The 14,507-nt window shown below is 42.1% G+C and overlaps 1 protein-coding gene across 2 annotated transcripts; it reads right to left on the bottom strand.

Annotated features, from left to right (window-relative positions):
* Nucleotides 1-1,582: 1,582 nt before the first annotated feature.
* On the bottom strand, nt 1,583-7,675 carry LOC123096159 (ATP-dependent (S)-NAD(P)H-hydrate dehydratase). 2 transcript variants are annotated; one of them, XR_006446483.1, is made up of 12 exons: nt 7,371-7,675; nt 4,814-4,890; nt 4,637-4,746; nt 4,442-4,556; nt 3,812-3,874; nt 3,569-3,732; nt 3,443-3,504; nt 3,148-3,214; nt 2,955-3,006; nt 2,133-2,198; nt 1,927-2,052; nt 1,583-1,851 (listed from the first exon to the last, which is right to left on the bottom strand). XR_006446483.1 is itself a non-coding variant. In XM_044517787.1 (11 exons), exons 1-11 carry the CDS (start codon nt 7,645-7,647, stop codon nt 1,821-1,823), a joined length of 1,158 nt encoding a protein of 385 aa, XP_044373722.1. In that variant the 5' UTR covers nt 7,648-7,674; the 3' UTR covers nt 1,583-1,820. The 2 variants fall into 2 exon arrangements, 1 of the variants encoding a protein (XP_044373722.1); XM_044517787.1 differs by lacking the exon at nt 2,955-3,006 and having other exon boundaries at nt 7,371-7,674.
* Between the last annotated feature and the right edge of the window lie 6,832 nt (nt 7,676-14,507).

The raw sequence follows: 14,507 nt of genomic DNA, 5'->3' as shown, positions 1-14,507 counted from the left end.
ACCAGCAAAGTCACCAGGGTCATCTTCATCCTCTCACAACGCCCCCACCTTTGCGGCCAAAGGTTTTACCAAAGGTCCATACCCATCGGGCAGATCATGTATTTGGATCCAGATTTTGAAGCAGTTCAAATCAATCAGTGATGGTTTTGTGAATCCATCATAGACCGCAAGCACCACCGGCTGTCCTCTAAAGGCCCACGGACCACCCTCCATCACCTTGTTCCAATCTCCCAAACAAGAAAATTGCATACTATATAGATTGTCACCCAAAGATATGAATTTCACCGTTTGCGCTAAATCCCACGCACTCCTCATGTTCTTGTAGAACCAGAAGTCACCATACTCCTTAGATGTGTGCACCTTGCTTATCACAAGCCAGCGGGGATTGGCAGCAGCATCCGGCATCTCATCCTCGAAAACTAGGTCATCAAATTCCTCCTCAGCGATCCCAAGTTCAGCCATCATCTCCTCAAGTTCCTTCTCCTCCTGCGTGCGTGACGAAGATGGCGCCGCCATCTAAACCCTAGGGCTAACCCGAGGGACGAGACGGCACCGGAGCGATTCCTCCCCAAACCCTAGCCAAGGCCGGGCAGCAACGCGGAGGTTGCCCCGTGATCAGCCCGAGCGTCGGGGCGAGGGAGAGAGATCGGCGGTGATGGTATTCTCAACGGCGGCTGGCGGCTGGCGCCGAGAGGAGAGAACCCTAACAAGAGGGGACTGTTTCTTTTGTGGGAACTTTCTCTTTAGGCTTACAATTCTCCATGTTGCATGCCAATTGCCAAATCATCAAAAAGTGTATGGCAATTACTCTGCTACAGCTTGGTGAATTTCTAACAATATTTATGCTAGTATAACAATTTTTCATTTACAACATGACAAATCTATTTTATAACGTGTCAAGTATATCTGTTGTAACATGGCAATTCTCAAGCGTTCTCTAAAGTGATTTTTGTAAGGGAAAGCTCAGTAAAGTGGGTTTTCTTTTTCTTTTCTTTTCTTGAACACAGTATAGACGCAAGCACTCATATACATGCGCATACACTCACCCCTATGAACGCACACACGCACACCTTACCCTTATGAGCACCTTCGAAATACTGAGCCGGCATATCATCTTGAAATTTACGAAGTCACCGTAGGCACCTCGTCGTCGACGGAAACGTCGCCTCCCGCTGAATGCGCATCGCCGGAAATCCTGAAATAATCCAGAAATAAATACGAGCACCAGGACTTTAACCCTAATGGGCTGGGAATACCACAGTCCCTCTAACCACGGGTTGGTTCGCCTAAAATGGGTTTTCAAGTGAACACTCTCAGATTATGGCGTTCGCGTAAGGGAACGCTCTCAGGTTATAGTGTTCGCTTGGATGGCCTCCGGTAGGGAACGATAGTTCGGGTGAGCTGGCATAAGGGCATTATTAGGGCCCTTCTATATTTTAGGTGTGTTTTTAGCAGTAGTTTACTTTTTCAACATCTCCTATCTTCATCATAACGCTGTCATTGCAAAATTGTTCTCCAACCGTGTGTTCCTGTGTCATGTCTGTTCCTATGTCGGTTCATGCAAAAAAAAAACCAACAAAGAGAACCGAAAAGTGGCACGTCTGCCGCGACCGCTTCTACTAAACTTCAATTCACTGAGGATTTCTAGACAGCGGTGGGTGATACATAACAGATCATAGCATCCAAGCATTGTAGCATCCTCTTCTTACTAGAGAAATATGTACATAAACACGGTGACGATACATCCTGATAACAGGATCACTATTATTGTAGAATGCCGAGGCGCAGTTCCAGTATTATGGTAAGAAACCCACAAGAAACTACCGCCCAGCAGGGCAGATATCTTCCAAGCTGCAACAAAGGAAAGAAATTTTCAAATAAAAGGACTGCCATACAAGATGAAAGTCTAGTGCTGACACAACAAACCTTTGGCCCAAGAACTCAATGATGTCAGTAGTGACGGTTGATCTCTTGTTCTTCTCAAATGCAAGCGCTGCAGCTTTTCTGAGCAATAGAGAGCCAGCTATGCACCCAAGAACCATAGGATTCACACTGCATTGCGCGAAAGCAAAATCAGGTCTTTTTTAAATGAGAGAGTTAGATTATTAGTGATAAACAGGAATAAGTATTACCTGGTCTCTTTAGGTTGCTCATTTGACAAGAGAAAGTGCCGTGCCCATGATGAAAATACTGCCACGCTGTCACCAGTAAACAAGATTAGATAACAAATCAACCAACCTTGGTTTCAAATGGAGTGTGTTTGAGATATAGGAAACATAAAATGTCATGGTTACTTGTATTATTATTTTTCATTGATTGAACGCCTAAAAAAACCATACATAACATGCCAAAAAGACCAATACTTCAGTGATGTCCGAAACATAATGTTGACCTATCACTATCATAATATTGTTTAGATAATACTCCCTCCGTCCCAAACAACTTTGTACTAACTTTAGTACAAAGTTGTACTAAGCTTAAGACACTTATTTTGGGACGGAGGGAGTACTAACTAAGCACCTTACAAGTTTAGAACTAAGCTAGGCAATTATCAGAAGAAAGTTCAATCAATTATGATTAAAGTATAACTGTTAGAAGAAAAATCAAAGCAACACACAAAGGTGAATCTCAGGTAATTAACCACAACAATATAACCCTGCAACGCAATTATGGATCCAATACATATGTTCCAAGCATTAGATGTAGATGTGCTGAGCAAACCTCAACACATATCACATGAGCTCAATAGAAGTATGCTTGTGTGGAATGGGTTTGGTCTATTTGCTGTGTTAAATATAGCCTAGGCACACATCATTCGAAGTTTAGAAGCGTCAAGCGTGTTTGTGATTTGACATCGACTATGATTACAACCATTAAGCCTCTAAAGTTTAGAGAGAAAGAAAGCAGGTTAGAGTAGAAATAACCACTCTCATAATGTTGGTTCATTTGGTTACCTAAAAATATATGCTAAAAAAATGTATCCTTGCCATTAGAACACTGATATTGCTGAAAGAGAAGACAAACATTAACATAAACTGTATTAATGGTGTGCACAAATGTAAAGCTGTACAAATTACAATGAGAGATAGACAGTCAGCATGACACAGGGTACAGTGTGGAATACTCAGCACCGAGAAGCCAACAGACCTTCCAGAGAGAATGTCGCCTTGACCACCACATCGCCTTGGAGAACCAAAGGTACTCACTTGTGTGACTTAAATAAAGAAATATCCAGTAGTTCAAACAAAAAGTAGTTAGTGGCGGTCACAAAAAGAATTGCAGCATTGTACACAAAAACATGAGGCCACGAAGAGTAAGCACATGTATTTCAAGCATGAGCGTAACAGTTGTAACCAAGCAGCTTTGTAGTACTCCACAAGAAACCCACAAGAAACTACCGCCCAACAGGGCAGATATCTTCCAAGCTGCTCAGGGAGTTTACCTTTTTTACCATCACTAATTAGATCTGCTTTTCCTTTCCTCATGATAGTTACACCACCAATTCTGAAAGAAAACAAGGTTACAGATGAACATTAAAAGAAAAATGCAGTAAATATTCTGCTCATACTTTTGGCAAAGTGCAGTCAGTTGCTCAGAAGCATTTTCCTCATTTACTTCACAGTTAAGAACCTTCTGGACAAGACGCTTGTACTCGTATACATTTGGCGTTAAGATGGCAAGAGAGTTATCTTCAACAAGACCAATGTTATTGGTTATAAGGAAAAGGCCATCCTGCAGACATACAAAACAAATTCAAGTTTGACCCCTAATTTGGAGTACAAAAGGTAATTAAATAAGTTAAGAGTCATACCCCATCAACAACAGTTGGGATATTAGCCTGTCGTGCATGCCTCATGATATTACCGACACAATCCTACAAATAGGCAAAGTAAAATAGAGGTAAGACAGAAGATAACCTAAATACTAGTACTATCTTATTCTTACTGTACTTAAACGTAGATGGCAGAATCTAAACAAAAAATCATTGATGTGATTGTGAGACAGTGATACAAAATGGAAACTTTAATACTACCTCTGATCGGAAAAAAGTGTCTCAGCTTTGAACTAAGGTTAGTAATATATAAACATTATTGTATAACTGTATATAAACTCCACCCTACAAATCTAGATACTTTATGATTGCAAACTCCTTTAAAATATTGAAAAGATCATCAAATTAGATTTGACAAATGTTTTGACTTAAACTAGCATAAATACACATATAAATGCCACCTGATTCAAGGTTCAAGCTGGCCTCCAAATAATAAACGTGGAAGGAACAGAAAATTCTGAATACGAAGATGTTTAAGGAGTCAATAATAAGTGCAGTGCAGCAACAGTCACAACTAGCAAGTAGGAACCAAGGGAAAGCAAGAAAAATAACTAAACAGAGCAGAAATATTAATTATATTCATAAGATGTTGAAGTAATGCAAGTAAACCATAAGAAATGAGTCCCTTCCAAGGCCGGGGCCAACAACAATGCAATCAAAGCGCTCCATCCACTTTATAACTTCAGCGAGAATGCTAGAAGAAACAGATTCTCTTTCATCATCCCTACAAAAATAGATTTGAGGTTATCTGAAACATCATATTGATGTTACAGTGAATGTGCTACAAAATTCGCCTGAAATTACCTTACGCTGTAGGACTCCTCTAATATTGGATGCACAATCAACTCCGGGCTATAGCTCTTGATTACTGTTGCAGCATCTTTTGTGCAGAAAACATGTGAGAGGTCTGCGCCCTAAACAACATGTGAAATATCAGCATCGGCGTGCAATTCATGTGGGTAAATTTTAGAAGATACTGACAACTCTCAACGCAGAGATAGCGGCAAAATAAGGAGCACCAGTGTACTCGCGACATCCACCAATTATTGCTATCTTCCCTGGAAAGCAATAATGACATGTTACCGATAAGTTTGAAAGAATATTTTGTTGCAATTTGAGAACACCCAAGAACAAAATGGAATGCACAAGCCAGAACTTTAAATAAGATTTAACACTCATTAGAAATTTCCCATCCTGGAAATTATGACTGTTCCACTTTTCTTACAGCTCAGACGCTTGAAAAATATGAAGATAAGGTCAATTGTGTATACATGATCTCTTCAAAAGGTTGTATATGTATAGTTCAAGGCCAAAATTTTCTGTAATAAATATATGTCTGGCCATCAGAGATGCTCACAAGAGTTGTATGTTTTTCTTTTTTTGCGGGAAACTTACGATCTATTCATCTTTAATCATGGTAGCACAACAAACACCAGAAATAATAAAAATTACATCAAGATCCGTAGACCACCTAGCGACGACTACAAGCACAGAAGCGAGCCGAAGGCTTGCCGCCATCATCGCCCCTCCCTAGCCGGAGCCGGGCAAAACTTGTTGTAGTAGATAGTCGGGAAGTCATCATGCCAAGGCCCCAAGGACCAGCACACCAGAACAGCAACCACCACCGATGAAGAGACGCGTAGATTGGAAGGATCCAACCTGAAGACACATGAATGTAGATGAACGAAGACCGGATCCGAGTAGATCCACCAAAGATAACCACCCGAACGAAGACACATCTCCACACGCCCTCCGACGATGCTAGACGCATCACCGGAACAGGGGCTAGGCGGGGAGAACCTTATCCATGTTCAGGGTTGTATGTCTTCCAATGAAGAACGTAAGAACTTACCATCCACAAAAAGTTACTTTTTTTGTATCCCTGAATGTAGGATCGAAGAGGACTAGAGAAGTACACTACATCTGTCGATAGTGGGTCATGTGTATTTAGCATGGTCCATTTTATTATCTCAAAATATAATTAGTTGGATTCATATTTTTCACCTTTAAAAAAATGTTTTAAAGAACACATGTGTATTCTCTAATCTTCTGCTTTGTACATGCATTGATATCAAAATCCTTCCTGTCAAGTAGGCTCTTATATGATGGTGCTTGTGAGCTGTTAGCCATGGATCATAGTCAGGCATGCAGCTCACCTAGGCTCTAAAAAAGTCCCACAGCTCCAACACCTGCAAGTCCTAACAACAACGCAGAGCACAGCTCCCAAAATAGGCTTCCAAACTGGAGGCGGGCCCCAACTCATCATGCCTGAAACACTAATTCTCTCTCATGATGCATGATGTTTCTTCGGGATGATGCTGCATGGTCTTCCCAGTTCCAACAAGCCAAAAGTTCATGCTCAAATTTGTACTAATTTCATGACATTTAACATCTACACCACAATCTACACTCATAGATGGACATTTAGCCCATGCGATCGGGTACCATGAGTACCCAACCCGACTGGTAGGGCATGGGTCTCTTGTCTCACAAATGGGCGAAACTATGGGGCATCCGATTATGTCGTGGGTTGGGTATAGGCGTGGCTTTCCGCCCATGAGCAACCCAATGGGTGCTGATTAAACACTAAATATTTAAAATTTCTTGTTGGACATAAAGGGCCAATAACCCTTTGGTGAAGATACATACAAGAGTTAGGAAGCCATAAATCCCCAATTCACCACAGTCCACCCCGCAAGGCCACCTCTATCATAGCCACTCCACTTGTCTGCGATCTCTCCCGGCACAACATCTTGCTCTGGTGGCCGGCGTCTCATCTTCAAGCCAGCGAGCACTTTGTATGTCCAACCGAGCGACTACCGTGTGGTCTCCGTTCATGCATCCTCCCCATCCTGACAACCATGGGTATTGTTGTGGCAGGCGGTGGGCACACTGTTTTTCTTTGAATACTCAGCTCATCGGTTGCTAGTTAAGCCCAACAATGAACATACCAGTTGCATCTCAAGCTCAGTTAAATCTTCTATCTCTAAAAAAAATGCTTGGTACAAAAGCCAGATAAATCCATTTATCTGATCCACATAGCTTCTTTTGTGGTGAGGTACTTAGTGCTCTAGGCTTAAAAGGAAAATTCCACATTGTAAAAACATTTGAAAGTAAGAATCTGATGGCTAGAGGATGAAGACGGAGGGGAACCCTGTGATTGCAATCCAACGCTGGCTGAAAATCAACTGCGATTTCACAAATTCTCATGTTAAGGAAACAAGCCTAGGTGGTGAACGCTGCCCTACAGGCGCCCACGATATTTTCTCCAATAGCTTGCCTGGCCTAGGTGGTAAACTTTCCATCCACCTAAATGCCGGCTCGGCCCCTGTTGAAACTGCTCACATGTGAAGGAAACAATCTGCTTCAACCCCAAGACTCTCGCTACTTCTGCGATCTACAATCCAAGATCAGTCGGCACTGGGGCATTCCAACGAACACAAAGTACGCGTGAGCATCGCCAGCCAGTCCAGCACCTAACACGCACGCACGCGGATAGCGCGGGCCAGCAAGGAGCTAAGACGGGCGGCTTACTGACCTGCCTGACCCTTGTGCCTTGCGCGGTCGAGCGGCGGCGTGATTCGCCGGACCACCGCCTCCGCGTCCGCCTCGTACACCGGCCCGGCCGCCGCATACATCAAGTGGGGCCGAAGAGAGCTCGAGGAGGCGCGACCGCCGTCTGCGCAGGTGGGCGCGAGAGAGCGGAGCAGGAAGAGCTGCCTGCGGAAGGCCGGGGAGGCGGCCCACATGCGCCCGCGGTGGTGTAGGTGGTGCTGCTGCCACGCGTGGGGGCACGCGCCCATTGACAGGCTCATCGTCGCCTCACCCTGTTCGGCATTATATATTTTTCAGGTAGTAGCAATCAACTTGATGAGTCATGGTTTTTTTTTCCAAACCATGTTTTTGGAAAGTCCTAGAAGAATGTGGCGCAATCAATCGATAGTGTGCTTCGTTGTTTCTATCTTTTTGTCAATTATTATTTGAAAAAATATACTCTCAGTAAACTAATGTAATATCTTTCAGATCACTAAACTTACAGAGGGAGTATATATTTATGAAATGTTCACCACAAGTTTTTAAAATCGAGCGTTGTTGAGCTGACAAAAACATAATATTTGTAGACACACAAAAGCCATATTCTTTGTGTAGAAATCATATAGAACTAAATAGGCCATCTTGCAAACTATTTCTTTTAATATGCAAACATGTCGTCTCAAACTACTTATATTTATAAATATTTTATACCTATACAATAATTAAATATAAGGAATCCATTCACAGAATCACAGAATAAATAAATAAAGAAATATAAGAAGTCCTATTTATTTCCTGTTTAATTCTCATATTATAAATTAAATATTCATGTTCCAATCTCATTAATTTATATTGTAACAAATTTCCGCAGCAACATGAGGGTACCATCTAATTCTTATGGGGTTGTAACGAGTTTTCTTGATTCTCTTAGTTTAGCTACAGACAATATTTAATTTAATCATAACACCTAGTTCCAAAGAATTATTTTTCTTTTTATTTTTTAATATATTAATTTGTTTCATAATTTTTCAACAGGTCAAATCCTGTTAGCTCAATCATTCATCTCTCGACTTTTCTAGCACAACATCGGCCAAATCTTATATCTCCACTCTTTTCATTTTCTTTCTCTTATCTTCTTTGTGTGGGCTAACAAGCCAAAGGCCTTAAGCTACTTTTCTTTAATCGCGCACTTTGAACTAAGAAGCTCTAGCTAATTAAAAACAAAATACAACATAGACGTACACACACCTACACAATGCAAACTGACAACTATGGTTTGATTGCATATATCAATATTAGGATTTGTGATTGCTGGCCGATTACCAAGTTTTATGATTGATGGAGCCGCCACATGTAGTATATTTTCTTGAGGATGTAGTTTCTTTTTTGCTCTCTAATATTATCTTTTACCTTTTTTGTGTTGTTCTTGTAAAAAAATCTTCTTTTATGTGATACTTCCAAAAAACAAGTTTCTAAATCTCTCATTTTTGTAATTTTATGATTTTCGTAAAACTTTATATTACATTATTTCCCTAGCGTGTGGGTGCATGATAACTAGGGAGCTAGATGTTTGCATTTTGATGGTTTCCTAGGAAATATTTTACTCACCTTGTTCATGTTCCTCGATCATTTTACTTCCACTCATCAAGATTTTATCTTAATTCTCTTACAAACCAAAACCTTGCTTTACACAAGCAACTAGTTTATATAAAATGTTGATAATGTAAATACAATAACAAATAATATGTATATTGCTTTATGCTATATAAGGTGATAATTGGTACAATGTCTAAACTCCAAATGAGTCAAAGTATTGATTGAGAAGCAAGCGAACAAATTTAATATCACATAGATCAATATTTAAGGACGACCAATGTCCGCGTTTTTTAATTACAAATGAAAGCAATAGGAATAGAAAATGATAAAAAAAATGGTGTACAATTGGTATAAATATTGGTTCAAAATGAAGGAATAGGTGTTCTGATTGATAACCTGAAGTACACACACAATTTGAAGAATGGGTGTGTTTTATGCGGAGAGAAATAAAAATGATTAAAAAATGTATTACATAATTCAGTGGATTTTTTAATAATATATGATGACTATTTTTCATTTGAATAATCATGATTTATGGATGCCTGCAAATACCAAAATCCGCACACTTCTTTTATGCAACATAGCATTTGACCAAATCTTCTTCATCCACCGTTGAAGGCCACGATCATTTAAACCTCCAATGTCGGCATCCCACCCATGTGCAGACACAAGTCGTTGCCGATATGTTTGTCCAAAGCGGGCTTTTTGCTCACTTTATTTGAGTTTATTGTACAATGTATTTGTATTTTAGTTTGAACCCTTGTACATGTAGGTTGTATCTTTGATGAAAATACTTTAAGATATGTCGAACTACAAAGTTGAAGATGAAAATTAGAATGAATATGATGGATTTGAGGGAGGGGGATTAAACAAGGAGGACGGCCATAAGTTTCGAGTGGATATCATAGGAGATGCACACCTTTTTTGATTCTTTGTCCAATACAATACTAGCACATTTTAGAGAGAATTTATGATTTATGTTGATATATCATAGTTAATATATATAATGATAGGTTTGAAGTTTATACATCTGAAGGTTCTAACTCTCAATTTTCAACTTAACTTACGATCTTCTATACAAAAAAGTTTGCCACAAAAGTAGGTAACACCGGCTAAAACAAACACTAAAATAAGCAACAACAAAAACGAGTCGAGCAAATGGATTACGTTAGTCCATCGCAATGCCGAACACAACCTAAATAAACATGATCTAGGCCGGCATGAATGTTGCGCTGACCGGCATGAATGCATGGCAACTACTTTGGGCAGGAAAGGGCGCGAGCGAGGGAGAGGGGTTTGGGTGGGACCTAGGTGTCGGGCGCATGTGGCCGTGGTCCGGACGCCCGTAAAGCCCCCCCCCCCCCCCCCACAGTTTGCTTCCAGTTTGCGGGAAAATGAACCGTTCTGTGTACAAATGAGGTCAAAACACATTTGTACCGCTCAGTCTAGATAGATGCATATAGTTTGATGCTCGGCATTGGAGTTGCCCTTAGGCTACCGTCTTGCATATGTATTTCCTTTGAGGGATCCATCGTGTATAAGCTACATCCTTGGGCGTGTTTGGTAGGCTGAATACAACCCAATTCAGGCCCATTGGATGTAGCTTTTTCCTATTTGGTTACATGCACACACAATTGGGCCTGCACGACACGCTTTTTAAAGCACCTCTAGGCATGGCTTTGAAGGAATGGCCGAATCGACCATTTTCAGCGAGCCATGCCCGAGCAATGCTCTTGAGCGCACGTGGGTGGCTCTGACGGTACATAGTTGTAGGTGGTTTGCATGTGTTTACCTCTAATCGTCTCCTTAATCTTTTTCATCTCTTCTACACAACTGTGCTTCAATTTGAGATCAGTTGCACACGAAAAAGATGCACATCGACGTTGTGGTTCTATTCAGGGGATTGGTTCATGATTTCAATTACTGTGAATATTCAATTCTTGTTTATGTTTGAAGTTATTTTGGATGAATTTTGACAAATTCATCATGCGGTCGACCATTTTGAATTTTTCTTTGACCAGTGGCTTCATCTCTCCGTTTCACACGACTTTCGTGTTGTACGTATTCTATTTTGACGGCCGTAGAAAAATACATATACATCTCACTAGTCCATTCTAATCTCCTCAGTGTAATGTACAACGGTGCTTCAAACTTGTGAGAGTGTTGTCACATGTGTATGTTGTTTATGTGAAATGTTCATGTAAACGTGTGTGTGTTGTCACGTGTGAATTCAACTGTAACCTCTTTGTTCATGTGTAATTGTTAACCAATCACTATGCATGTATGCAACCAAACACCCGGGATAACTTTCATGATTCAAGCAACCCATATGCAGGCAACTAAACAACATACAAACACCGCATTTTGCCCTGTTTCTCCTTAACCAGGCTCCACTCAGCTTGGCTCTTACGTTGCCACGAAACCCCCACCACACCCAATTGCATTTAGAAATTTAGATGCAACACAATCAAATCCAAGTGCGCGCTACCCACCTGGCCACCTTCTCCCTCCACAGTGCCCACGTAGCTATGGTGGGCGGAGCAGACCCCGTTTAGAGCATTTTCGGTAGCTTACCTTTCCCTATAAATACTTATTGGGGCTCTTTCAATAAATTTATTGGGCATTACACGTGTACTATCGTAGCAAATCACCAGTACAGCCCCATGTACTAAGTCCGACATATGTGCCTCACAGGTCAGTGGCTAATCTCTCTTTCTTTCTCTCTAGCGTGCACGAAGACACTAGCAGAGTTTTGGATGCAGGCGGCACAGTGGGTTGGGGCGCCAACTCGAACAATCGGCGGTGGGCGGCTGCGCGGGCAACCGGCAGTTGTGGTGACTAAGAGCATCTCCAGCCGTTCGCCCCTCCCCCCCCCCAAGGGCTAGAAAAAGCGCCGCTTGGGGGCGAACCGGCGATATTTTCGCCGTGGGGGCAATCGGGTTCCCAGCCGCCGCCCCCAGGATGCCATCGGACGCCCTTTTTTAAACATTTAAAAAAATTCGGCCAAGATTAGACAAACATGTCATAGATTCGGCAAATACGACATAATTTCGGCAAACATGAAATAGATTAGGTGTTCTACAGTTTTTTTACATATAGAAAACATAAAATAAACTAGAAAACAAAGGACTGATGCCGCGCCTACAGGCCGAAGAACCTGCTAAACGCGGCGCAGTCGCCGTCGTCGCCGCAGTCGTCGTCCTCCTTCTCTTTCTTCACACGGTCGTCCCTGTTGGACCCCTGCCCGGCGTTGCCCTGGCGGACTGGTTTGGCCGCCGGCGGCGCGTTGTCGTCGCTGTCATCAAGCACGATCACGCCTCCCTCCTCGCGGGCACGGCGGCGCGCGGCGATCTCCTCCAGGGCGCGGCGGTGGCGCTCCATCTCCAGCCGGGCCCGATCCTCCCGCGCCCACTTCATGGTGGCTGATACGTCCATTTTGCATCATGCTTTTATATTGATATTTATTGCATTATGAGTTGTTATTACACATTATATCACAATATTTATGCATTTTCTCTCTTATTTTATAAGGTTTACATGAAGAGGGAGAATGCCGGCAGCTGGAATTCTGGACTGGAAAAGGAGCAAATATTAGAGACCTATTCTGCACAACTCCAAAAGTCCTGAAACTTCATGGAGCATGTTTTTGGAATTAATAAAAAATATTGGGCGAAGAAAGAACTAGAGGGGGCCACCAGCCGGCCACAAGGGTGGAGGGCGCGCCCTACCCCCTAGGCGCGCCCCCCGACCTTGTGGGCCCCCCGACCTTGTGGGCCCCCTGGCAGGCCTCTAGTGCCCATCTTCTGCTATATGGTGTCTTTTACCCTGGAAAAATTCATAAGGAAGCTTTCGGGACGAAGCACCGCCGTCTCGAGGCGAAACCTGGGCAGAACCAATCTAGGGCTCCGGCGGAGCTGTTCTGCCGGGGAAACATCCCTCCGGGAGGGGGAAATCATCGTCATCGTCATCACCATCAATCCTCTCATCGAGGGAGGGTCAATATCCATCAACATCTTCACCAGCACCATCTCCTCTCAAACCCTAGTTCATCTCTTGTATTCGATCTTGGTCCCAAAACCTCAAATTGGTACCTACGGGTCGCTAGTAGTGTTGATTACTTCTTGTAGTTGATGCTAGCTGGTTTATCCGGTGGAAGATCATATGTTTAGATGCTTAATGATAATTAATACTCCTCTGATTATGATTATGAATATGCTTTGTGGGTAGTTACGTTTGTTATTGAGGACATGGGTGAAGTCTTGTTATAAGTAATCATGTGAATTTGGTATTCGTTCGATATTTTGATGAGATGTATTTTTCTTTTCCTCTAGTGGTGTTATGTGAACGTCGACTACATGAAACTTCACCATTATTTGGGCCTAGGGCAAGGCATTAGGAAGTAATAAGTAGATGATGGGTTGCTAGAGTAACAGAAGCTTGAACCCTAGTTTATGCGTTGCTTCGTAAGGGGCTGATTTGGATCCATATGTTTCATGCTATGGTTAGGTTTACCTTAATACTTCTTTCGTAGTTGCGGATGCTTGCAAGAGGGGTTAATCGTAAGTGGGAGGCTTGTCCAAGGAAGGGCAGCACCCAAGCACCGGTCCACCCACATATCAAATTATCAAAGTAACGAACGTGAATCATAGGAGCATGATGAAAACTAGCTTGACAGTAATTCCCATGTGTCCTCTGGAGCACTTTGCTTTATAGAAGTTTTTGTCCAGGCTTGTCCTTTGCTACAAAAAGGATTGGGCCACCTTGCTGCACCTTGTTTACTTTCATTACTTGTTACCCGTTATGATTTATCCTATCACAAAACTATATGTTACCGATAATTTCAGTGCTTGCAGAGAATACCTTGCTGAAAACTACTTGTCATTTCCTTCTGCTCCTCGTTGGGTTCGGCGCTCTTACTTACCGAAAGGACTACGATAGATCCCCTATACTTGTGGGTCATCAAGACTCTTTTCTGGCGCCGTTGCCGGGCAGTGAAGCGCCTTTGGTAAGTGGAATTTGGTAAGGAAACATTTATATAGTGTTCTAAAATTTACTGTCACTTGTTACTATGGAAAATAATCCTTTGAGGGGTTTGTTCGGGGTATCTTCACCTCGACCGGAACCACAATTAGTTGCTCCTCAACCTACTGCACCTACTGAAAATATTTATTATGAAATTCCTTCGGGTATGATAGAGAAACTGCTAGCTAATCCTTATGCAGGAGATGGAACATTACATCCCGATATGCACCTAATCTATGTGGATGAAATTTGTGGATTATTTAAGCTTGCAGGTATTCCTGAGGATGTTGTCAAGAAGAAGGTATTCCCTTTATCTTTGAAGGGAAAGGCATTGACATGGTATAGGCTATTGGATCATGGAACTACAACCGATTGAAATTGGAATTTCATCAGAAGTTTTATCCTATGCATCTGGTTCATCATGATTGGAATTACATATATAATTTTTGGCCTCGTGTAGGAGAAAGTATCGCTCAAGCTTGGGGGGGGGGGGGCTTAAGTCAATGTTATATTCATGCCCCAA

Source organism: Triticum aestivum, chromosome 4D (genome assembly GCF_018294505.1).
Source record: "Triticum aestivum cultivar Chinese Spring chromosome 4D, IWGSC CS RefSeq v2.1, whole genome shotgun sequence".
In the NCBI taxonomy this organism is placed as follows: Eukaryota; Viridiplantae; Streptophyta; class Magnoliopsida; order Poales; family Poaceae; genus Triticum; species Triticum aestivum.
The sequence above is the reverse complement of the archived record's forward strand: the minus strand, read 5'-3'. Positions and strand labels throughout refer to the sequence as shown.